The following is a 26,396-nucleotide window of genomic DNA, read 5'->3' as shown; positions in this document are numbered from 1 at the left end:
GTTTTTATTATTTAAAAATATTTTTTAGTGTTTCCGTAACGAAGCAAAGCCAGCAGGTTGCTGGAAATCGGCCTTGATTGAGCCCCCTGACTTCCACCGGGATTGAAAACAAAAAAGTTAAAACTTCATGGCCTCTTTTCCAAAGTGTTTTAAAAACTCTTTTAATTTGGTGTTTAAGTTGCAGTTTAAGTTGGATTAGATGATTTTGCTGAAAATACGTTTAATACAGTTACAGAGGGAACCATAATATGCACTGCAGTAAAAATGAACAAGATTAGAAGTTAAATCAAGTTTAGTTTTTATATGAAAATTTATTGATTTAAATTTGTGCTAACCATCATGCCTAAAAAATTATGCGCATTAATCTGGAGAATGACTAACCAACAAATGGGCACCAGGCGACCCACCATCCCCAGTAGAAGATAGTCCAACTCTCCATCCAGTCTTTGGGTCCATCTGTGCCATGGTCCATAGCTCTGTTCCTCTCTGTGCCCATAGTGCTGTTCGAGTGCATCTCAAAAGCATTGCAGTGAAAACTGCAAATACAATATTCGTTATATATTATATGATAAAGTTAAAGAATCAGCATTACTAACTTCTATTTGATGACATACCTGGCCATTACAATTTTTGGCTAACTCAGAACTGAATAAGGTCATTTGGCGTTACGCGTATTTCATAAAAAGTTTTTCCTAATAAAAACAAAAATCCTAGGTTCTCTCAATGACTTTTTCTGTCAGTCAAAGAGAATAGTTCTTGTATCAGCACATCTTATAGAATGTCATGTAAAAAATGTCAATATAGCATGCGAATAATAATTTCATCATCTTTTCATTCATCATTTTTTTCATCATCTCTCAGTGAAGCCATTCCCAGATTTCTTGCCAGGAAACCAGGTAACTCTAAAACTTCCAGGAGATTTTACCGAAAAAACCGGGAACCATTGAACTAACTTTCCGGTAATCTTACGGTGAAATTGGGAATATGTGGTCATTGCACATCATTTGAGGAAATCTTGAAGCTTACCTCGATCATTAAAGTTTCTGAGATACTCAGAAAAATTACATTGCCCCGTCAAAGTTATCGGGAAAACTGAGAGTCATATATTGCAGACATGTTTTCTAATTTTCTTTTGTCTTTCCTTAACTGATGTTACAGTGAGTTTGTTTTTAACAGTCAGAATGTGCTCGAGATCTGAAGAATAGCCTTGTGAGCAGAGGCGTTATGCAGACTTTCGCTGTCAGGATCCTTGTAGTTCCCTGGTTTTCCACTGGGAACTGCGGGATACTGCTCTATGATACCATGCCTTACGGTTCCTGGTAAGCATCCCGCTAAGATCGCCGGATCTATCCCGTTACATTCCTCAATCTTAGTGGTTAAGAAACCGGGAACTTCTTGAGATTTCTGAAATTTGGTTCGCTGAGTTTCCGAAAACTTATATAATTAATAATAATAATAATTTAATTCATATGGAACGTATTTTACAAATCATATAAATATGTAAAATTACCATAAAGGATAGTGCATAACAGATAAAATCTGTTTAACTGTCAGAAAGACCGACAGCTGCATACCCTGAGAACTCAAATGTATGAAATGTATGAAATTTATCAAATAGAGAAGCATCAAAATTAATAAAAAGAATGGTACAGGTTAACACAACTATACTCTGCTAACCCAAAAAATACAGAATTATGAGCAAATTTTTGTTATCTAAAATCTTGGTTTTTATTGAAAACAAGGGTCTTTCCCATTATAGCCCCCCATGAAAATAAAGCCCCCCTTAATGGTATAATTACAATGATAGGGGCCTATAGTTTAGCTGACCTCTAACATGTGGGGGGGGGGGCTATATTGTCCAAATCAACAGAGGAATGCTTCTCACTGTTGCATATAAGAAGCCTTGTGGTTTCAATTCTATTAACTTTCACTCTTCACGCTTCATGATTTTTGCGATTTAAAGATTTTGGTCTGCAATCTGGAAAGTCAAAATTTAGTGGTCTTTAATCTAACCCTAGCTGTAGTATGTACTGAAAGTAATATCCAACAGACTGTACATAGACGTTCATGAGATAGACTGGCTTCTGCAGAAGTGCGAGGAATGTCAAGAGGAGAACTCCTAGACCGAAGCAGATCTCACTAAGACGTCTGATTCCAATGTGGATCCCTGACACTGTTGATGCTGTGGCTAGTCCTGTGATGACCCACACGGCCAGAACCTAGGTAAATTATAACATGACAACATAAGGGCCTTGTTGAGTCGCGAGGGATGACTTCCCCAGTTTTCAATGGAATATGGACACCTTTAAATGTAATTTTTGCATCTCGTTGCTCTTCATTTAATGTAATGGCTATTATCAACATTTTTCATTCTATATCAACATGATAAGTAAAATTTGTTCACAAACGATTATATAAGCTCTTCTGCTACCTTTATATACCACTAAAAGCAAGTGTTTTTAGCACCTAATTTTCTCAGAGCGTTATCAGCATAAAACTATGTTTTTTTTAATTAAATTTAATAAAATCTTTCAACAGTAGTAGACGACTCTGTTCATAGATTCTTTATTTCATGAACTCAAAGGCGCTCCCAATCAAACAATCGTGATTTGAAAGCTGTCTGTGATCAAATTTTTGTGGCACCCTAATTCATGCTGGATGAAGCCTCCGATTTGTCTTTCGTTAGTTCAAAACCGGTCCAGACCATCTCAGATCATATCGACTTAAGTTTAGGTAGAATATAGACTATTGCTCAGATTTTTGCGCCTTCCGAAAAAATCCAAACCCTTTAATTTTGGTTGCAAATTTACCCCAGTTCACACAAGTTTTTGTAACGAGAGATCGCTAAGCTCTGAGACCTCAACTTTGAATACATTCAACTAAATTTCCTAGAAATTATCCCATTAACTTCCACTCGTGTTCGCAAACGCGGATTCTGCTGAACTTGTAGGAGTGGCGACGTAATATAGTGTCTATCCGGTGCAAGCAAATTACATCATGGTAAAGCTATGCAAATGTTGTATAGCAACGAGAACTGTTTGAAAGTCTCAGCTCAAGTTGATCATCTGGTCTACTCAGATTGGTCATATGTAGTTCTCTTCACTTGACAATAACTATAAAAGATGTTAAAAAAACTTTATATATACCCGGGTCGACCTCATAATTCCAACGCTATAACATAACTTTCTTTTATGGAGTCCATGAAAGGTTGTAGTCATAAAACTTTCATAAAATGAAAGTTCTAAAAATCAAATTTTATAGAAGACCTGAAAAAAGCTGAAACGAATAGCAAAACACGTCTTTGAAAACAATAATGAAAAAATATTGGAAAACTTTATTTTTCAAAGATTGAGCAATTATGGAATAGTTGTAGTCGTAGAACTTATTCATAAAAATTTTTATACAGTGCGAACCAAAAGCTGCAAAAAACAGAAACTTTTGAATTTTTTCGTCTTCAGTATTGTAAAAATTGAACTGTGGGCCAAAATCGTTTGCATTGTTCTATGGAAAACCGTAGTCATAAAACATTGATAGCGAGAAAAAATTTTTAGTACTGGTTAACAGCCAGTTTTGTTTTACACTTGACAATACCTATAAAAGACGTTAAAAAAACTTTATATATACCCGGGTCGACCTCATAATTCCAACGCTATAACATACCTTTCTTTTATGGAGTCCATGAAAGATTGTAGTCATAAAACTTTCAGAAAATGAAAGTTCTAAAAATCAAATTTTATAGAAGACCTGAAAAAAGCTGAAACGAAGAGCAAAACACGTCTTTGAAAACAATAATGAAAAAATATTGGAAAACTTTAGTTTTCAAAGATTGAGCAATTATGGAATAGTTGTAGTCGTAGAACTTATTCATACAAATTTTTATACAGTGAGAACCAAAAGCTGCAAAAAACAGAAACTTTTGAATTTTTTCGTCTTCAGTATTACAAAAATTGAACTGTGGGCCAAAATCGTTTGCATTGTTCTATGGAAAACCGTAGTCATAAAACATTTATAGCGAGAAAAAAATTTTAGTACTGGTTAACAGCCAGTTTTGTTTTACTGCGCAACTTGGTATCCAAAACCAGTCAAGTTTGAAACGAGGAAACCCGTTGAGGTTTTCGGACTTTTTTCATGTTCGAAGACAATCCTAACAACTAAAAAATTGTGCGCATTACCATTCACAGATTTGAAATTGGAGTAGCGTGAACTCTTTTTAAAAATGAGTCAGGAAATGCAATTATATAAAAATATGTGTGTGTGTGTGTGCGTGCGTGTGTGTGCATGAGGGCAATTTTAAACTGCTGAACAACGGTTATCACACATATCAGTCGTTTGACGGAAAATGCAAAAAAATGTTAGATATGCACTTTTGCGACAATTCACTTTTTGCGCATTTTACCCAAGTTCACACAAGTTTTTGTAACGAGAGATCGCTAAGCTCTGAGACCTCAACTTTGGATACATTCAACTAAATTTCCTAGAAATTATCCCATTAACTTCCACTCGTGTTCGCAAACGCGGATTCTGCTGAACTTGTAGGAGTGGCGACGTAATATAGTGTCTATCCGGTGCAAGCAAATTACATCATGGTAAAGCTATGCAAATGTTGTATAGCAACGAGAACTGTTTGAAAGTCTCAGCTCAAGTTGATCATCTGGTCTACTCAGATTGGTCATATGTAGTTCTCTTCACTTGACAATATCTATAAAAGATGTTAAAAAAACTTTATATATACCCGGGTCGACCTCATAATTCCAACGCTATAACATACCTTTCTTTTATGGAGTCCATGAAAGATTGTAGTCATAAAACTTTCAGAAAATGAAAGTTCTAAAAATCAAATTTTATAGAAGACCTGAAAAAAGCTGAAACGAAAAGCAAAACACGTCTTTGAAAACAATAATGAAAAAATATTAGAAAACTTTAGTTTTCAAAGATTGAGCAATTATGGAATAGCAAAGATTGAGTTTTTTGAATTTTTTTCGTCTTCAGTATTGTAAAAATTTAACTGTGGGCCAAAATTGTTTGCATTGTTCTATGGAAAACCGTAGTCATAAAACATTTAAAGCGAGAAAAAAATTTTTAGTACTGGTTAACAGCCAGTTTTGTTTTACTGCGCAACTTGGTATCCAAAACCAGTCAAGTTTGAAACGAGGAAACCCGTTGAGGTTTTCGGACTATTTTCATGCTCAAAGACAATCCTAACAACTAAAAAATTGTGCGCATTAACATTCACAGATTTGAAATTGGAGTAGCGTGAACTCTTTTTAAAAATCAGTCAGGCAATGTAATTATATAAAAATGTGTGTGAGTGTGTGCGTGCGTGTGTGTGCGTGAGGGCAATTTTAAACTGCTGAACAACGGTTATCACACATATCAGTCGTTTGCCGGAAAATGCAAAAATATGTTAGATCTGCACTTTTGCGACAATTCACTTTTTGCGCATTTTAACGACTTTCAAGTATCAGAAGATTTAGGCAGCGATCTCAAAGTTACAATTACGACACTGAACCTGAGAAAATGTGAAGTTTTTCAACTAAAATCAAAAAACAACTACAGAAATTTTAGAGAACATGCAAAAAAAAAAATTACACAGATCATCAAATCTCTGGCCTGTGAAGTATCCAAAAAAGAGTGAACTAAATCAGTTCAGCACCAGTTTAGTTGAATTAATACACAAAACTTTGGAAGACTCAAGCATCAACAAGAAAGAGTTCCCCTACAGTGTTGAGACGCAAAAACTGATAAAACTGAGGAGAAAAATGCGAAGAGAGCTCAAAATAGCAGTTGGCGATCAGTATACATCTTTAAGAACGGAGATAAATTACCTACAGAAAGAATTTAAACGATCAATGATGCGATCAGAAGACAGAAAAAGAGCAAAGGTCTTGGAGAGTGCATGTGATAAGGGTAGCAAAGGCTTTTGGAAAGCAATAAAAGAACTAATTAATAAAAACAAGCCCAAAAAAAGAGCAGAATACCCAAAATTATTCTACAAAGATTGTGTGGCGGTCACCAACAAAAAGAAAAGTGAAATTTTCAAACAGCTGCTAAAGGACACAATGAAAAAATCACGAAACGGATTCATCAACAATTTCTCAACTCTGCGACCATATTGAAAATGAAACAGAAGCAATAATAAATACAAATGAACATACTGAACAACTCGGCATTGTGGTTATAACAAAAGAATTTGATGAAATCTTTTAAGAGACGAGAAAAACATGCCCTGGGCCGGACAAAATCTGCTACAAAGTCCTTGAACAATTACCTAAGAATGATAAAGCCCTTGCCTGTCTCCTCATGTCGAGCTCCATAAACAACTCGTATGTCCCAATTAACTGGAAAGAATCCCAGATAAAAATGATACCAAAAAAGACAAAGACCGATCGAAGGCTGAAAACTACTGACCCATTAGTGTTACAAATTGCATAGCCAAAATATGTGAAACTGTTGTGAAAAATATCGTTATGGAATATTGTGAAAACCAAAATATATTCGGCGAGACTCAGAGTGCTTACAGGAAACACCGCTGCACCACAGACAACCTCATTAAACTCACTCAGCACGTCAGGAAGCCTTTCAGTGGTCCGAAAAAGTTGGTTTCGTATCCTTGGATGTCGAAAAAGCGTTCGATGCTGTATGGCGACTAGGACTCGTTATAAGGTGGATAAATTCATTTTTTATTGCAAAGCAATGTATTTGTGAAGATAAACTCCACTGTCAGTGATAGTTTTAGCCCAACAGCTGGAGTACCTCAAGGAAGCGTAATTGCTCCTATTCTCTTTCTCATTTACATCAGTGGTTTGCCGCGAATAAAATCCCAGATCTCACAGTTTGCTCTCGACTTTGCACTCTACTATAGGTCACGATCCCCCAAATTAATCGAAAAACATCTTCAATCGTCACTGAATAGTTTAATTAATTGGTGCGACTCATTGAAAATCAAAATTAACCCAAATAAAACTCATTACCTGATCTTTAAAAACCCCTCAAAGAAAGAATCTTCTCTAGAGCTCAACATAAAAGGAATATCCATTCAGAAGACACAATCGATAAAATTTTTGGGTATCATTCTTACTCCACACCTCAAGTGGAATGAACATTGCAAAGATCTAATACGAAGAGCAAACAGCCGGCTATTTCAACTCTGGAGGCTTAGTAACCTAAACGTTAACGAAGAAAGCCTAGTTTTGGTTTACAAATCTTGGATCAGACCACTATTTTTGTACTTAAATGCTTGCTGGCTGGATCAATCGCATGCCCTTATCAATAAAATACAAAAGGTTCAAAACCAAGCCCTACGAATTTGCCTTCGTAAACCAAGATGGTACCAGACTCAAAAACTCCACGAAGAGGCAAACATGAAGTCAGTCAGGGAAATGCAGATGAAACTGGCCAACGGGTATATTCAAAGGGCAATCAAACACAACATACTATCTGTATCAGAGCTGATATAAAAGAAACAACAGTGCCCACTCAACCCTTTCAAAAAGCACTCTTGATCATCTAAATTACTAAATCTTCTAGCCGCATACACAATAGACTAGTGGCTAAAATGACTGCTCAGAATAGTGATCAATTAAACAAAATGAGGATCAGTCCCAGTTCAATCCCGGAAATTCAATATCAAAGATCCTCATATTTCAAACAACAAAAAGGGGCTCAATGTCAGAAGAAAAGCAGAAACTGAGAAAGGAAAACTATGGAAACAGGAAAAAAAAAGTACAACAAACAAGAAAACAGATTGACAGGTAGTGCAAATGAAAAACTGGCAGAAAACCCAAAGTAGCTGGCGAATGGCACAGTTGCGAGGAGCACAAAAAAGGTTTAATATAGTAAACACAACTACGGTTCGAGTCCAACTCCAGCAACTTTACATTTATTTTCGAGAGGCGTTTCCTCCATCCAATGAACTGCATCAAATTTGTAACGTCTTGAAGAAGAGGAAAGTGACGCAGTTGTCAACAAAGCGAGGATTATTAACGAAAGAATGAACATTTCTTTTCTCCGACCGGGGTTCGAGTCCAGCACAGTTGCCTCCAACTTTCCTTATTTTAATTTATTTTTCCCCGCTATTTTAACAAAATGAAAAACAACAGAATAATCAGACGTGTTAAATGTATTCGGCCAGCCGCTCGCCTAGTCAATTCGGCACCAAATACAACTCAGTCTTTGTCATTCTCTGTCAATCTCATTCAATTGTCTTCATCTGTTCGGTCAGCCGCTCGCCTAGTCTATTCGGGGCTGAACAGATCACAGCTGTCATCTATTATGCGTAGTTATTGACCAACATTTACGCCTTCTTTCGAAGCCTCTCATTTCTACTTGATTTCTCACTAGATCCACCGATCTAAGCCCTAGCTATAATTGAATCAAGCGAACAGTAACATTTTTGAAAAAAGCTGAATTTTTGTAACATCAACCATGACACTTAGCGCGGACCGCTAATAAAACAGCAGAACTGGGAGCTTCGGTTCCAAACCGTTTGAGTCAGTTTGTCGATCTACGTTTTAAATTCGCAACGACTTAAACATTGAAAGAACGAAGCTTTGAAACAAAAAACCTGCAGACACGTAAGTCAACTCAGTGCAGTGAACTATTACCTCGAAGAAACAGAACATCAACACGCATGGGTTCGAGTCTCACCCAAACCCATCGAGCATTCAATGTTTTCCCATTCAATTTTTTTTTATTTTTGTTTTTATTCATCATACTTACCTGAAGAAACTATCACACTCATTTTAAACAATTTGCACGAGGCTAGCCAAGAAAACGATCCAATAGCGTTTGTATACGTCATGTTCAGCCAGCAGAAGTCCCCCATGGTACTTGAAATGGCTGAGTGCATCTGAGGCAGAGACAGTCTTCTACTACAGTTGTATAGAACTTTAAGTCTTAACAAAAACTTCTTGAACTTCTCAAACTCTATTTTTTTTCAACTAAAACTCCTCTTACTGTGTATATAACTGTGTATATAGCTTCTTTCACCTCTGGTTGTACTTAAATAGTATTGTGCTTGCGTGTGTGTGTTTATGTGTGTGTATGTGTGTTAAAAAGTGAGCATGACTGATTTAACAAAGTTTCGCCAAGTCAACTAGTCTAACAGATTTTGCAACTATTTTCTGGTTGCCGATTGTTTACTTACACTAAGCTATTGAGTCAATGTAACCGCGCGCAAGGTTACAAAATAACACCTTGAGGTATGATGCGAGGAAATTATTAGAAGTACTAGAGTTTGATGTACTTACCCTGACCCAGTCTGTCTCTGGGATATCTTCATTGAGGATGTGCAACCCAGAGTTTATCTGGATGGCTCCCAACCCCAGGCTGGTGCATACTCCAAATAGAGTGGTTACGATTGATAGAATGTCGATAACGTCTCCGAGCCAGCCAAAACACTGAAACAGTTCCCGAGTTAACAACTTTGTTCAACCCTGCTCAAAAACGTTGCTGCATATTTTGCAGGACAAATCTGAATTAGCGCACAAAATAAACCAAAATAAGAGAAAAACAAAAGCATCAACTCTCTTTTTGCAAACAAATTCGTAACGATGCTTTAATCTATTTCACCGAAGCAGTTGCAAGCAAAATGGAGAATGATAATAAAATTGAAGCAGTGTTTTTAGATCTCATAGCTGTTTCTCTTCTCAAACCTCTCCTCAGTAATAGAACTCAATGCGTCAAACCTGTAAACGTATTTTCAGAAATCCTCAATATAGCCATGGTGTTCTCCAAGCTACAGTTTTTAGGCGCTAATTTTATTTTACCTTATCCATTTTTAAAAACAAATTGAAGGCTAGTTTGACATGATTAAGTTTGCAGATGACAACAGCTTGATCTGCAAATTCAAATCTGCAAATGAAAAGTTTCGAAAAATTTGCTTGAATGTTGAAAGAAAATATTACATATTTAAATGAAACCAATTGAAATTAGATGCAGACAAAACTTATTTTCTATGCTCTACAAAAAAGTAAGAACGGAAACCCAATATTGATTACAAAGGCAAAGAGATAAAACCTGATCCAAGGTGCCGTTAAATTCTTATATAAATTTGAACAAAGTTTTTCTGAATTTGGTTCTAGGTAAAATTGCGAGTAAAATTCATAATATTTTGTGGTTATTGCAATATCTTTGGAGGTCGGAATTGTGGTTTTCAAGTCAAAACTGCTTTCACAATGGCCACTCAGTGGATTGTTCCTGAAAAATTTAACATCTAGAAGTGCTTTAGAGCGCAAAAATAGTCAAATTAACCTCGGGGGAAAAGAAACGTCCCCAGAACCTTTGAAGAGAAAGAGTGATTTATAAAATAAATAAAATTCGAAGTGTCAAGTTTGCAATACTTAAATGTTTTAAGAAAAGGAAAAAGTTAACAATAGCAATTAGAGATTTTAAGAGCACAGTTTTGAACAAATTTTAAAATCTTAAATGATTGGCGCTTCAATCAGTTTTTAAAAATCTCATAATAGACAGAATGGAGCAATTAAAACGTATTTTTATTATCAAAAATAATCCGGGAAGAGTTTGGGGTTTTTAAGTTTTGCCTTTTCTTGGTATTGAGGGTTCCTAAGCTTTTGTGCAAAAATCTGAGAGCAGAGCATTGAATTCATTCAACTGTGTGTGATTCAAGAACAGTACCAATGAGAAGAAGCTTATACATAAACACAAACTATATCGCAGTTACTTTTAGATGCAATAAAAAGTATTTTGAGTCTAATTTTTTGTAATGCTGTGAAAAATAAATCTCGTAGACGTTTTTGTGCACTTGGACTGTTCAAATTTGATTGCCCCTAGGGGGAGATACACTTTGATACCAAAAACCTACATACACCTAAAGATTTTTAAAAAACATTAGAATAATCAAATAATACAATATTTTGATTTCAAATTTGTTTTCTTAGAACGCGTCATTACACCTTCAGCTTTTTTAACGTATAGCAAATGGTTTCTGTAGTTTTAAAACAGGTTACTAATGACATCTGGTCAATTTTGTTCCAAGTGTCTGACACTTCTTCTAAATTTTTCCAAGGAACTGTCTTTTCGTAATCACTGCTTCAAATTTACCAATAGATTTTCGATTGGGTTTAGATCTGGACTATATGCCGGCCATTCTGCATCTTCCACTTCTTTTCTTAGAAAAATAACCGATAATCTTTGATTTATGCCCAGGAGCATTATCTTGTTGAAATTAATGTGCTTAAAATGTGCATTTTCTCTTCGTAATTTTACAAACTAAGTTGTTTCTCCGAAATTTTTTGTTTTTTTTTCGAAGAAATCACGTTCCATTTCTTCGAAAAACTCGAATACTTCCGTCACTGAAAATGTGCACCCTTATTTCATCAGTAAAAACATTTTGCTAGTAAGAGAAAGGCTGCTTGAGCATATACACACCATTTCAGAAAGCTCCAAACTTTTTGAGAATTCATCTGACTTTAGCTCCCTAAATTAAATTGTAGCAAGAGAAAACACTGAGTAACTATGAGGTTTTTAGGATCTTATAAAACATCGCTAAATAACTTTGGAATTATTTTGACAGTTTTGGTGGTCTTCAGTTCGATTTTTTTGGCCTCGAAACTGTTATTTTTTAGATAACGTTTGTATGCATGCTGTGCACTGTTTCCGTGCACGGGATTCAATTTGAGTTGTTTTTGCATTTTCGTCCAAAAAAATCCGACATCTCATAGCATAACAACTTGGCAAACAGGGAAAGAACAAAGCGGTTTAACCATCTTTTCTGCTTAAGCGGAGAAAACGAGACTGAAATTTCACACAAAAACTCACACTGAAATTTCACAGCTAAATTTCACACCTTTTTGAGGCTTAGCGCAAATCATGCTTATGCAGAACGAAATGCTTATGCTTTAAAAGTAGAAATCATGCTGTACGGAGCTTCCTGGTAACATAGTGTATGTTGTAAAAATGGAGCATGAAGAATGATTAAGTTCAAAATTCATTACTTGACGCCAAAGTTATTCTCCCAAAATAATGTGATTCTTTAAGAAAATGGATTGATGTTTATAATTTATGCTTGAATTATTTGAAGTATTGTTTGTTTCAAGGTTATTTAACCATATGGTTATAATTTTATAAGTTTTATGAAAGCAGCATTTCTAACTTTACATGAACAATTTAACTAGGCATTGCTCATACCTTTTTGCCCAGAATTGGATAAAAGCAGGAGGACAGTTTCATGGGAAACCCATGTCTGTAGGCCATGAATCCTGCCAGACATCCAACCAGGGAGTAAAGGGCCCATCCATGCAAACCTGGAAAAGTAGAGTTCATTCAGAGCTCTCTGTGAAAGTAAAAGATTATAATGAACATATCTATCTAATCTCTTAAAAATAATTCTTCTTACCACACTTCAAAGACTGATTTCAAAGACCCTATTATGAACACTTGATGCAACTGCTGATCTTAACCCAGGTTGAGGTGCTTGTTCAAAATGATCTATGAAAATACCCATCCAGACCATTTTCGTTTTTGAAAATACCCAGGCAGACCAAATATGTCTATGATCCAGAATTTGCCTCGTTCAAAACCTTACCTGCTGCGTCTTAGAATGTAATAGGGCGTTTCAGTGGGTGCTTTACCTGCTGCGGCTAAAAAATTATTGCGGTTTTCCAGCGGGTGCTTTATCTGCTGCGGCTAAAAAACTATTGCGGCGTTCAACGGGTGCATTACCTGCTGCGGCTTAAAAGTATTGCGACGTTCAGCGGGTGCTTTACCTGCTGCGGCTTTAAAAAAAAATATGGCGTTTCAGCGGATTCTTTACCTGCTGCGTCTAAAAATGTAATAGGGCATTTCAGCAGGTGCTTTACCTGCTGCAGCTAAAGAATTATTGCGGTTTTCCAGCGGGTGCTTTACCTGCTGCGGCTTAAAAAGCAATATGGCGTTTCAGCGGGAGCTTTACCTGCTGCGGCTAAAAATTATTGCGGCTTTCAGCGGGTGCATTACCTGCTGCGGCTAAGGCGTTTCAGTGGGTGCCTTACCTGTTGCGTCTAAAAACGTAATAGGGCGTTTCAGCGGGTGCTTTACCTGCTGCGGCTAAAAATTTATTGTGGTTTTCCAGCGGGTGCTTTACCTGCTGCGGCTAAAAAGCGAGGCGTTTCAGATGCAGCCAAAAAAAGCATAATTCAGAGGCCTGAACAGTGAGTATTTCAATCCCGTTATCTGATAAAAAAAATTTGATTGCCGAAATTCTAAACGGTTTTTATTAGAAACATAACAGGCTATAATTTCTTTATTCACTGTGATTTGACCCGAATTGAAGCTGGGCTATGAGATTATGATCCTATGTGTTGATAAGTACTTCAGAGTTGCAAAGATGGCAAGCAGGTTCCAATGGTTAAAAATGAGTGTGGAAAAAGATGATGTACGGATCATAGATGCCGAGTCTGATATGTGGGGGGAAAAGTCTTTGAAGGAGAAGTTATTGTAAACAGAAAGAAAACAGGCAGTACTCTATAAGGATAACAAACTAAGACCGTACCTTGTTGTCCAGCAGGGGGTCGGGAACATGATTGATTCTCTAGAGGAGTTGAATGTTGAACTTGGTCTTAGCGGTTCTACAAAAGATCCTATTGTTGACGTTCAGTCCCAATCCCAAAACAGTGGTAGTGTATTGCAAACCACTGTAGTACCATGTACAGAAGGAAATGTGTCAGATGTTGGGTCTTCTTCACTTGAGGGTGCCCATGTTCTTCAGGTTAATTTTTTTCTAAGTTATTAAAAATTAGATTTTATTCCAAATTCGATTCCAAATTCGCAAAAATCGCAGGAGTTGAAGCGAACTTGTGTAACTATGGATCAAATGTTAACATTTTTGCCGTAAGTGCAAAAATTAAGTACTTACTAAAATGTTAAAAAAATTGCTGTTTATCAAGTCCATCAACAAAATAAACGGCTAGAAACTAACTTTGTCTCAAATTTTTTAGCTATGCATCTCCTTGAAAAATAAATTAGACGTTGTTGTCAGTAGTTAGCATTGGAGCTGCTTTATAAGCAATGGGTTTTAATGCTTTTTATCGGTTGTCAGGTGCCGTTCAGCGGAAGTTCCCAATGAGGATTTTTCCCGAAGCTAGACGTCTTGCCAAAAGAGCAGCAAATAAAGCAGGCTTAAATGTAAAACAGCGCTTCGAGAAAACGGGTAAATACAGCCAAGAAGCAAAACTGAAAAAGCAACAAGCCCGCAAACAAAAGAAGGATTCAGAACAAAAGTCAATTCAATTGTTTTGTTTAATGTTCTGCCGTCTTTAAAATTACTGGTCATCAAAATTTTTGCAGATAGTCTGCCATATTATGTTTTTTGGATGTTTTGTACTTATTGCGATCTAGATCTAATAGATTTTCATTTTCAGTTTTGTGCTAATCATTTGTCTGTAGGGATGTTGTGATCACGTTTTTTGATTCAGTAAATTAAGAAGTCTATTTTGACAGTTCTAATCAACGTTTGCCTTTAAGTGACACAGATGTGGCTTTTACCTTATAACTCAGTATGCAAAAGTAAATTGGAAAATGTTTGGTGCTATGTCTCAAAAAGTAAGTACCAGTTCTCAGAAAGCAGCTCAATCATCATCTAAGTCTATAAAAGAAACGTTTTTTTAAACAGACCCTGAGACTGCTGTCGCCCTACATGAGCGATACAAGCACAGGGACACCAAATTTGTTTTCACTAATGGTACAAAAGTACCGATTTCCTCACTAGAAGGTGATAAATGGCCATTTGGAACTACGAGTGATGAAAAATTGGCTTTAAAACCAGGCGATAAGTTTTCAATTATTTACAAAAGTTTGCCTTGCGAGTGTACTTTTCCTGGAAGAGGAAACGCTAAAACTGCTACAGCGTTCAAAACGCATGCTGAGCGAAGGCTCAGTAAAGGTTTGCCTTTGCTTTATCTGAACTCCGAAGATCAATCAAAAGGGCAAAAAGTTTGAAGTAAAGAGCAGCACAGTGTTCGATCAGTCACAAATGTAAATGAATCTCAATCTCACGTTCAACTGGTTACTCCGACTTCCACTCAGTCTTTAAACCCCGTAGTGCAAGCAGTGACTGAAGCAAGAGAGAGAATTGTTTCTCAAGGAAAAAGGAATTCAAATCAAATTGCCTCTACTTCTGGGGCTCCAACAGGAGTCCAGACTGAAAGTCCTCTGCTTCTCTTTCGTTCAGAGGATGATGCGGAAAGGGCTGCAGGGCTTCAAATTAGAAATGTAGCTGAAGTCAGGTTCAGTTCATATGTTTTGTCGATGTAGCTACTGTAGGTTTTCTATGAGTAATCGTTTTCCAACTGCTTATTTGTTGAATTGATTTAAAATTTGAGCAAGGTCTAAAATGATAAGTGTTAACAATGTTTTTAGGTCTTCTGATCGATTACATTTAGCGAGCTAAGATAAATAAGCATATATTGTTTCTGTTAACGACTCAAGTTTTCCAATATCGAGTCACCTTAAGCTTTTTGTTGTACCTTTCCCCTTTCTTGCCTATCAGGCCATTATTCATTTGTTAGCAGTGCAGCGATTCTGGTTGTGACAAGTTTGTGAGCTTTATAGAGAAACATGAGGAGAGAAAGGACAGGGCTCTAAAAGTGGCTGGTACTTTGAAAAAGAGTTCTGACAAAAAGAGAAGGAAGATTTTCGAATCTTGTGAAGAATCGGTATGTATCGCAAGTTTCCAAGCTTTGTCAGGTATCAATTTACTTTTGTTAATTGGAAAAATTAGGATTGCATAATGTAAAGTGATCATGCTGATTGATTTTGAATTTGGTCATTACTTGCCCTAGGTAGAGTTCAAATTTTACAACATTATATTAGAACAAACGCAGATTTTTTCTTGTAGATGAGAGATATCAGAGAGCTGTCAGTTATTAAGAAGCGTGGTTTTCAAAGTGTGGATGAAAATGCAGATCTTCTCACTGCCTACCCAAAAAAACCCGTAATGTTCAATGGCGTAGCTTTGATGACTATCCGTGCAGATTCTCATCCCTCTCTTCTCGGGCGCAGTTTGAGAAAAGAAATCTTTGGAGTTGACGGCCTAACAGATCAAATGATTGACAGTGCCAACTCACCCAAAAGAGTTGGAGCGCCAAAAAAAGTGCTAAGTTCAAATGCTAAAAAATCCGTTACGCCTCTTTAAGTTTTAAAGAACAACATTCAGGTATCTAACGTCGCATCATGAATACCATTGTTTGTAGAGAGTGTTTAGAATATGCTGTAAGATCTGGTATCACAATATTCATGGGTTTAATGGTAAGAAACAGGCTCTTGTTTCAGAAGTTGTCTCACAGAAGTACCCTCTTACGCCACGATTGGCATTTGAAAAGGCAAAGTTGGCTGACAATCAGGCGGGCAGAGAAAGAAAATCTTTCTTGAGAAACGCAGTTTCTGCTCAAGCTATCCAAACGACACCCGATCAAAATCCTCAATGCACTAGTAACAGCGCAACTACAGAACAGGGTACAGGATCCCTTCAATAAAATCGATGAAAATTTTCACTGAGGATCAGTTTTTACCTGGGTCATGTGTTTCAAAATACAATGAGTGAAAAAACCATGCTTTGAAGATGCTTAGTTTTACTTACTTATTTATGGTAAGATTGCTTAGAGATGATTTTATGTTAAAGTTGATAAAATTGCTAGCCATTAGATTTACGCAATGCTTATTTTTTGTTTATTTGTGTGCGTTTCCTAACAAGGCTTTGCAAATTCATTGCCGTGCAGTTAAACAATCACTGATAATGTATATCGAAGTACTATCGCTAATACAGTTAAGTACAAACGTTTATCTGAAAATTCAGGTTTCCCAAATCAGAGCTTTTATCTATTTGAAATGCCCAGAATTAAGAAGTACCTGAGTAGTTAAACATTCTCGTGGGTTCATAAGATATCAACTGTTGACAACTCTTAATTTATTGAATTATGAGATAACGTAATAAAAAAGTAGAGTACATATGAATCAAATTAAAATTCTAATTCAGAAGTTATGGATTTCTGTGAGATGCTTGCGCAAACAGAAGGTCATGTTTCATTAAGTAATCTTGAGACCACAGATCGAGTTCCTCATCATTTAGCCAATATGGTCTCTGTTGAGCAGTTTACCGATTTGAGAAAGAGCAATAGCAAACTACAGAAGCTATTTGATGATATGAATGAAATTTACACAGCTGCTTTTTCGGCCGGATTAAGAATTCAACCTGACGCATTTGGTGGCTTTTGCCTGATGAATAGAACGGGGAGTGTCATTCGGCAAGGAGAAATTAAGTTTAGTGTTGGTTTGCTCGGAAAAACAAGAACAGATCAAGTGTTGGACAATTGGTCGCTAATGGAAGGCGAAAAACACCTGGTTGGCATTGCGCGATGGGCCAATCACTCGTGTCAACCCAATTGCGACTATTATTTGGCAGGTGGCTTCAATGGACGCGAGTGCGTCAGACTTCGTGCTCGGCGCGAAATTGGCATTGGAGAAGAATTGGTTATCTATTACAGTGAAATTTTTTTTTGGTGAAGGTATCGAGAATTGTCTGTGTGGCCATTCTGAAAAGCACGTCGTTGAGAAATTCTCAAGCAATTATCAGAGTGGACCTATGCCACCGTTCAAAAGACGTCAAAAATCTAAGAAAACAATCAAAATGTGCTAGTCAAATCATAGAGCTGATCAGTTGGCTGATATGAATAGATTTTATGATGCATTGGAGAACGATGACTCTAGTTCAATAACACAGGGATCTGATGCAAAAGACAACGAACCCTCAGCTTCTGAACTGAAAGCAACTTCTGATGTTGAAATAGAAGCCGTAGATGGTTCCGAAACGGCGTTACAATATATGCAGGACCCTGACTCGATTTGTGAAATCCAAAATGACCTTGATTTCGAAACAAACTCAACAACAAGCGAGTGTGCAGATGAAGGCGTTTCATCGTCTTTAGCACTTGGTGGACACACCAAGCCCCATGAAGTGTGTGTCTTACACCTGTTAGTCTTGCGGCCTCTCTTGTTGCGATCGTTTCAAAGCACAATGGGTCGGATGCGCTCTTGAATGATCTTCTCAGACGCAACCAGAGGCTCTTTTCAAACCAGTCATTGGCATCATGGTCTCTCAAATCTTGGTTCAAAGATTTATATCTGAAGTATCAAAACGAGGAAAAATATGTAGAAAATGTTGAACTTATTTTTCTCAACTTTAGATCTCTTCTTGTAGATAATGCTACGACTTCATTGCCGGAAATGTTAACTTATGACAAAAACAAACCCCCCAATTGTGATATTCGCATTCCATCTCTGACTTTAGTGAATAGTAGGGTCATATTACGATTGATTTTGAACTCTGATTCTGCAAATGTATCCAAGTCACCACCATTATCTGCTTGGCCAGTTTTCGTAGCTTTTGCTGACCTTCCTCCGATAAAACGACAGCTTTTTCAAAACATTGTCCTTGTGTCGCTGTTTGTTGGAACAGGCTATCCTGACTTTACTTTGATACTGGAACAAATGAAAAAAACAGCTGCATCCGACTGAGTCTTTTGTGTTCAATGGTACCAGCATTACAGTAACTTTCCAACCAATTCTTTTTGTCGCTGATTTAGTTGCAAAACCAAAGTAATGCAAATGAAACCGTTTAATGGGTATTATGGATGCACATTGTGCACCCAGCGCTGTGAACACTACAGTGGATCCCATCGTTATCCACCCCATGAAAAATTTGTTATGCGGACTCCGGAATCCCATTTGCTGAACATCTCTGAATTGGAGAGCGGCAGCGTTGAAGAACTCCGTGCAAAATTTGGAAGGAAAGGGGATAGCGAAAAGAGAACACAATGCGTTAAATGCAGAAGTGCAATTCTCTCGATAATTCCGAAATGACCTTTATCTTCTCCAATTGATCCCATGCATCAGTTATTTTTGGGTGTTGGCAAAGACCAAATCACATTCTTTTACGAGCAAAGGAGAGCAGAACACAAAAGTCAATTTAATGAAACGTTATCAAAAATTTCGTTGCCAAAGGAATTAAAAAACACTGTCCGCCCTCTGGATTCCATTAGCAGCTTCAAAGCCAAAGAGGTTAAAACTGTGCTACTTTAACTCTCCCCCCTTTTACTGGCGCCCTACTTCTTTGGCGAATATAAATTAAGCAATAAGAACGATCTCTGCAAACTTGTTTCTGCTCTTCGTGAACCTTATGAAAGCAGTGAAATTACCGAATTTGACGATAAACAGCTCAATGAGTTTTGCGTCAGCATGAATGAAAAAACAGAAAAAATAGACATCTTGGATGGCAAGTAAAGAACATTGGACCACTCTTCGTGACGTCAGCTGCCATTTTTGAATCGGCTAATCGACTTCTAATTGCATCGCTAACTGGCACAGTTAATCACTGTCAATTGATTGTGCAGCGTTTCATTCGAGCGAAACTTATCCAAAAGATCGAAATAGAAAATGATTGTTTGAGTGCTATGATGGTGAAGTTTGGAGCTCCAAAGGATTTTGACGACTGCTATAGCCTCGCTGAAATGACTGAAATCAAAGATTTCCGCGTAAAGTATCCCGATTACAGAGTCTTTTGTTGAGACCGAGGAGAATTCTTTTTGTCTTCGGCTGGCTATGGGAGAGATTCGTCAGCTGATCGTTTCGTTACAATCGTGCAGGAAAGAAATTTGGTAGGCGAAATTCTTTTTTTCCTCGAAGCTCCAGAGAAAATGGTTCTTTTGAGGCAATTTCGCATACTGAAAAAAATTAGGTTAAGCAATGAGCTCCCTAAATCGATGCCTTATGGATTTTCCGTTGCAAGTACTGACGAAATTTTAAAAATTCCCTTATGCAGCGTTTCTCACAATTTTTTGTGTCTAAATTTGAAAGATGAAACGTACTTCATTACGCTATTGAAGAACTTTGAACATAACCTATTTCGTTAGCAAACTTTTTGAAAATCTACAGCTTTTATGTATCTCATTGTTTTCTTTACTTGTCCTTTGAGCTAATTGCTCTTGTTGCTTACTATTAATCATTTTTGTCCTCATAGTCTGAATTTTGCGTTTTATTGAAGTGTAATTGAGTAAAGTTGACGATACTTTTCTTTGTAATCATTAGTTTGCACTACAAGCCTATCAGCTAAGTTATAATAGCATGCCTTCGAACTCCTTTTTCAAGGCTCCCCATGATCCCAAAGAAATGACCTAATGGAATAAACGTTTTTCAGTTTGACAAAATGCTGCGGTCAACCATCGCTCTCAGAGGTTCTAGACTAATCTGGGTGCGGCCGACGGCATCTTCTCCCTCCACCAGACCAAGAAGCTCGGATATTGATGAAATCAAAAAGCAACTTTCAGAGTTAAGAACGAAGATTGAGGAGCTATCAGAATAGGTTGAGCTGCTTTAAAAGGCTACCGAAATTGTTGATCTCACTGAGGACTCAAGTTCAAGTATGGACACCACGGTTTCAATAAATACTTCACATTAAGAATCTCTTATTGTTCTAAATGGAATTTAGACGAACTGGGACTGAACATGATTAAATTTTCCCAAATTTTCTGCACATGATCTACACTGACTATATGCGGAATGTCTCCGTATTTGTTTATCGTTGATTTACCTAAAACTGACTTTTTAAATTTGAAATCAGTTCCTATGAGACGAGTTTGTAGTAATCTTCTACTCTAGTTGAAACTGTAGTTGACAGTACTGTTTTCTAGAATTCAGAATTGAAAATTAATTTGTTGTAACTTAAAATTGTTCAATTTCGGGTTTTGTTTTCAATACTCTGAGACGTTGTACATGAGAAATGTTTAGTTCTGAAACAGAAAAATTTGCGTTTTTTGTATTCGTCTGATTTCTTTACTATTAGATCTAGATGAGTCAAAGTGACAACAAAAGTTTGTATAGTGCTAACAATGGCTAAATAGGTCTTTTTCATCGGGTCAAGGATTTGTCCAAATCAAACCCAACTCGGCATGGAGTATCACCAGTGTATTTAGAGTTTGAAACAAAAAGAATGTATGGTATAGCTCGCCTAGGAAAAAAGTCAAACTTTCATACGGAAATTTGCGATTATTTCGAATAAATTGCGATTATAGAATTATAAAAATAGGTCTTTTTCATCGGTCGAAGGAGTTGTCCAAATCAAACCAAACTAGGAATGGAGTATCACCAGTGTAATGAGAGTGTAAAGCAAAAAAATGGTATAGCTTGCCTAGAAAAAAGTTTGGTTTTCATACGGAAATTTGCGATTATTTCAAATAATTAATTTTAAAAATAGGCCTTTTTGATTAGGTCAAGGAGTTGTAAAAAGTGAACCAAATTGATATCCCAGACTACCAGTACTATTTAGGTTGTATTGCAAAAAGAATGATCAGCCTAACTTCCATAGTAAAAAAGTTCGTATTTCAATCGGAAATATCGACTTACTTGCTTATTCTATTTTCAAAAAAACAGAAATTTCATCGGGTCAAGGAGTTGTTCAAATCAAACCAAACTCGGTATGGAGTATCCCATGTGTATCTAGAAGGTAAACCAGAACGAATGTTTGGTAGAGCTTGCCTACAAAAAAAGTTTTTATATAATACGGAAACTTACGAATTTCGCGATTAGCGAATTTTAAAAATAGGTCTATTTCGTCGGGTCAAGGAGTCGTCCAAATCAAACCAAACTTCCTATGGAGTATCACCCGTGTATTCAAAGTCTAACCCCAAAAGAGTTTTTGGTATAGCTTGCCTAGGAAAGAAGTTAGTTTTTCGTACGGAAATTTGCGGTTATTTCAAATAAGTAATTTTAAAAAATGGTCTTTTTTTATCGGGTCAAGAAGTTGTTCAAACAAACCAAACCTAGTATGGAGTATCGGCTGTGTAGGTAGAGCATAGGAAAAAACGAATTTTTGGTATAGCTTGCCTAGGAAAAAGGTTAGTTTTTCATACGGAAGTTTGCGAATTTCGCGATCAGAGAATTTTAAAAAAAAGTCTTTTTCATCGGCTCAAGGAGTTGTCCAAATCAAACCAAACCTTGTACGGAGTATCCCCAGGGTAGGTAGACCCTGTGACAAAAAGAATTTTTTGGTATAGCTTGCCTGGGAAAAAAATTAGTTTTTCGTACGGAAATTTGCGATTATTTCAAATATGTAATTTTAAAAATAAGTCTATTTTATCGGGTCAAGGAGCTCATCAAAGTGAACCCAATTGATATCCCAAACTACCAGTACTATTTAAATTGTAATGAAAGAACAATGGTCAGCCTAACTTCAATAGTAAAAAAGTTCGTATTTCAATCGGAAATATCGGCATTTTCGCTTATTATTCGCTCATTCTATTTTCAAAACTATAGAATTTTTATCGGGTCAAGCAGTTTTTCAAATCAAACCAAACTCGGAATGGAGGGTCCAATGTGTATCTAGAAGGTAAAACAGAGAGGATTTTTGTTATAGCTTGCCTTCAAAAATAGTTAGGTTTTCGTACGGAAATTTGCGATTATTCCGAATAAATTGAGATTATTGAATTTTAAAAATAGGTCTTTTTCATCGGGTCAGGGAGTTGTTCAAAGTTAACCAAATTGATATCCCAGAATACCAGTACTATTTAGATTGTAATGCAAAAAAAAATGGTCCGCCTAACTTTCCGAGAAAAACGTTCGTTTTCAGTCGGAAATCTCGACTTACTTGCTTATTCTATTTTCAAAAATATAGAAATTTCGTTGGGTCAAGGAGTTTTTCAAATCAAACCAAACTCGGAATGGAGGGTCCAATGTGTATCTAGAAGGTAAAACAGAGAGAATTTCTGGTATAGTTCGCCTACAAAAAAAGTTAGGTTTTCATACGGAAATTTGCGATTATTTCGAAAAAATTGACATTATTGAAATTTAAAAATCAGTCTTTTTCATCGGGTCAAGGAGTCTTTCAAAGTAAACCAAACTGATATCCCAGACTACCAGTACTATTTAGGTTGTAATTCAAAATATATGGTCCGCCTAACTTTCATATAATAAAAGTTCGTATTTCAATCGGAAATATCGGCATTTTCGCTTATTATATTTTAAAAATTAGTTAAATTTTATCGGATCTAAGAGTTGTTGAAAGCGAACCAAATTGATATCCTAGACTACCATTACTATTTAGGTTGTAATGCAAAAAGAATGGTACGCCTAACATTCCTAGAGAAAAATTTCGTTTTTCAATCGGAAATATCGACTTATTTGCTTATTCTTTTTTCAAAATATAGAAATTTCATCGGGTCAAGGAGTTGTTCAAATCAAACCAAACTCGGTATGGAGTATCCCATGTGTATCTAGAAGGTAAACCAGAACGAATGTTTGGTAGAGCTTGCCTACAAAAAAAGTTTTTATATAATACGGAAATTTACGAATTTCGCGATTAGCGAATTTTAAAAATAGGTCTATATCGTCGGGTCAAGGAGTCGTCCAAATCAAACCAAACTTCCTATGGAGTATCACCCGTGTATTCAAAGTCTAACACAAAAAGAGTTTTTGGTATAGCTTGCCTAGGAAAGAAGTTAGTTTTTCGTACGGAAATTTGCGGTTATTTCAAATAAGTAATTTTAAAAAATGGTCTTTTTTTATCGGGTCAAGAAGTTGTTCAAACAAACCAAACCTAGTATGGAGTATCGGCTGTGTAGGTAGAGCATAGGAAAAAACGAATTTTTGGTATAGCTTGCCTAGGAAAAAGGTTAGTTTTTCATACGGAAGTTTGCGAATTTCGCGATCAGAGAATTTTAAAAAAAAGTCTTTTTCATCGGCTCAAGGAGTTGTCCAAATCAAACCAAACCTTGTACGGAGTATCCCCAGGGTAGGTAGACCCTGTGACAAAAAGAATTTTTGGTATAGCTTGCCTGGGAAAAAAATTAGTTTTTCGTACGGAAATTTGCGATTATTTCAAATATGTAATTTTAAAAATAAGTCTATTTTATCGGGTCAAGGAGCTCATCAAAGTGAACCCAATTGATATACCAAACTACCAGTACTATTTAAATTGTAATGAAAGAACAATGGTCAGCCTAACTTCAATAGTAAAAAAGTTCGTATTTCAATCGGAAATATCGGCATTTTCGCTTATTATTCGCTCATTCTATTTTCAAAACTATAGAATTTTTATCGGGTCAAGCAGTTTTTCAAATCAAACCAAACTCGGCATGGAGTATCACCAGTGTAATTAGAATGTAAAACAAAAATAATTTTTGGTAAAGCTTGCCTAGGAAAAAAGTAAGTATTTCATACGGAACTTTTTGAATTTCTCTAAAATGGAATTTTAAAAATAATTCTTTTTATCGGGTCAAGGAGTTGATCAAAGTGAACCAAATTGATATCCCAGACTACCAGTACTATATAGGTTGTAATGCAAAAAGAATGGTCAGCCTAACTTCCATAGTAAAAAAGTTCGTATTTCAATCGGAAATATCGGCTTTTTCGCTTATTATTCGCTTTCTCTATTTTCAAAATTATAGAAATTTTATCGGGTCAAGGAGTTGTTCAAATCAAACCACACTCGGCATGGAGTATCACCAGTATAATTAGAATGTAAAACAAAAAAGTTTTTGGTATAGCTTGCCTAGGAAAAAGTTAGTATTTCATACGGAACTTTTTGAATATCTGGAAAAAGGAATTTTAAAATTAACTCTTTTTTATCAGGTCAAGGAGTTGATCAAAGTGAACCAAATTGATATCCCAGACTACCACTACCAGTACTATTTAGGTTGTAATGCAAAAAAACTGGTCAGCCTAACTTCCATCGTAAAAAATTTCGTATTTCAATCGGAAAAATCGGCTTTTTCGCTTATTATTCGCTTACTCTATTTTCAAAATTATAGAAATTTTATCGGCTCAAGGAGTTGTTCAAATCAAACCAGACTCGGCATGGAGTATCATCAGTGTGATGAGAAGGTAAAAGAAAAAGATTTTTTGGTATAGCTTACCTAGGAAAAAAGTTAGTATTTCATACGGAACTTTTGAATTTCTCGAAAAAGGAATTTTAAAAATAGGTCTTTTTTTATCAATCAAGGAGTTGTTCAAAGTAAACCAATTTGATATCCCAGACTACCAGTACTATTTAGATTGTAATGCAAAAAGAATGGTCAGCCAAACTTCCATAGTAAAAAAGTTCGTATTTCAATCGGAAATATCGGCTTTTTCGCTTATTAAATTTTAAAAAATAGTTAAATTTTATCGGATCTTAGAGTTGTTCAAAGTGAACCAAATTGATATCCAAGACTACCAGTATTATTTAGATTGTAATGCAAAAATAATGGTCAGCCTAACTTCCATAGTAAAAAAGTTCGTATTTCAATCGGAAATATCGGCTTTTTCGCTTATTATTCGCTTTCTCTATTTTCAAAATTACAGAAATTTTGTCGGGTCAAGGAGTTGTTCAAATCAAACCAAACTCGGCATGGAGTATCATCAGTGTAATTAGAAGGTAAAACAAAAAAATTTTTGGTATCGCTTGCCTAGGAAAAAAGTTAGTGTTTCATACGGAACTTTTGAATTTCTCGAAAAAGGAATTTTAAAAATAAGTCTTTTTTATCAATCAGGGAGTTGTTCAAAGTAAACCAAATTGATATCCCAGACTACCAGTACTATTTAGATTGTGATGCAAAAAGAATGGTCAGCCTAACTTCCATAGTAAAAAAGTGCGTATTTAAATGGGAGTTATCGGCTTTTTCGCTTATTATATTTTATAAAATACTTGAATTTTATCGGATCTTAGAGTTGCTCAAAGTGAACCAAATTGATATCCCAGGCTACCAGTACTATTTACGTTGTAATGCAAAAAGAATAGTCAGCCTAACTTCCATAGTAAAAAAGTTCGTATTTCAATCGGAAATATCGACTTATTCGCTGATTCTATTTTCAAAAATATAGAAATTTTATCGGGTCAAGGAGTTGTTCAAATCAAACCAAACTTGGTAATTTCAATAGTTATTCAATATTATTTTTTCATGATATAAACATGTCATTTATAGTTGTCATTTATAAAGTTGTTTGTTTTGGAGAGAGCTTTTCGAGCCTAGTTTTTTTCTAGTGCTCTGCCCAATTCTCCTATATTTGTTTGTTTGTAACTCCGCCGTAGCCAGTCCCCAGCCCGGATGAGAGAAGGAGGAGGGGAACACACACAGAACATACTGGAAAATCTCAAAAAATTGATTTTTTCAATCAACATGAGACAATTTTCCGACAGTACTGCTATAAAAAGATGTTTAAAAAGTGTATGGTGCAGACTTTAGCTCGCCTATGATAAAGTTTCTAGCTCGTCTATGTTGCAGAAGTGGTGCGGGTATGGGACAGTTTTTGGCTCGTCTATGTTGCAGAGTTGGTGCGTCTATGGGGCAGTTTTTTGCTCGTCTATGGGGCAGACTTTGGCTCGACCGTAAGTACTTGGTGCGTTTATGTTGCTCGTTCAAAAAAATTCCTCGCCT

General features: G+C 36.2%; 1 protein-coding gene across 1 annotated transcript in view; it reads right to left on the bottom strand.

Moving 5' to 3' along the window:
* Positions 1-26,396, bottom strand: part of LOC142342262 (glycine betaine transporter OpuD-like) — a 71,111-nt gene that overhangs the window by 16,387 nt on the left and 28,328 nt on the right. Inside the window, 4 exon segments of the mRNA XM_075393540.1 lie at positions 382-536; positions 2,014-2,219; positions 9,249-9,398; positions 12,148-12,263. Of these exon segments, the coding sequence (XP_075249655.1) occupies positions 382-536; positions 2,014-2,219; positions 9,249-9,398; positions 12,148-12,263 (627 nt within the window).

The sequence above is a fragment of the Convolutriloba macropyga genome, chromosome 7, assembly GCF_964194025.1.
Source record: "Convolutriloba macropyga chromosome 7, txConMacr16.3, whole genome shotgun sequence".
In the NCBI taxonomy this organism is placed as follows: Eukaryota; Metazoa; Xenacoelomorpha; order Acoela; family Convolutidae; genus Convolutriloba; species Convolutriloba macropyga.
Note: the sequence above shows the minus strand (reverse complement) of the source record. Positions and strands in the feature narration are given on the sequence as shown.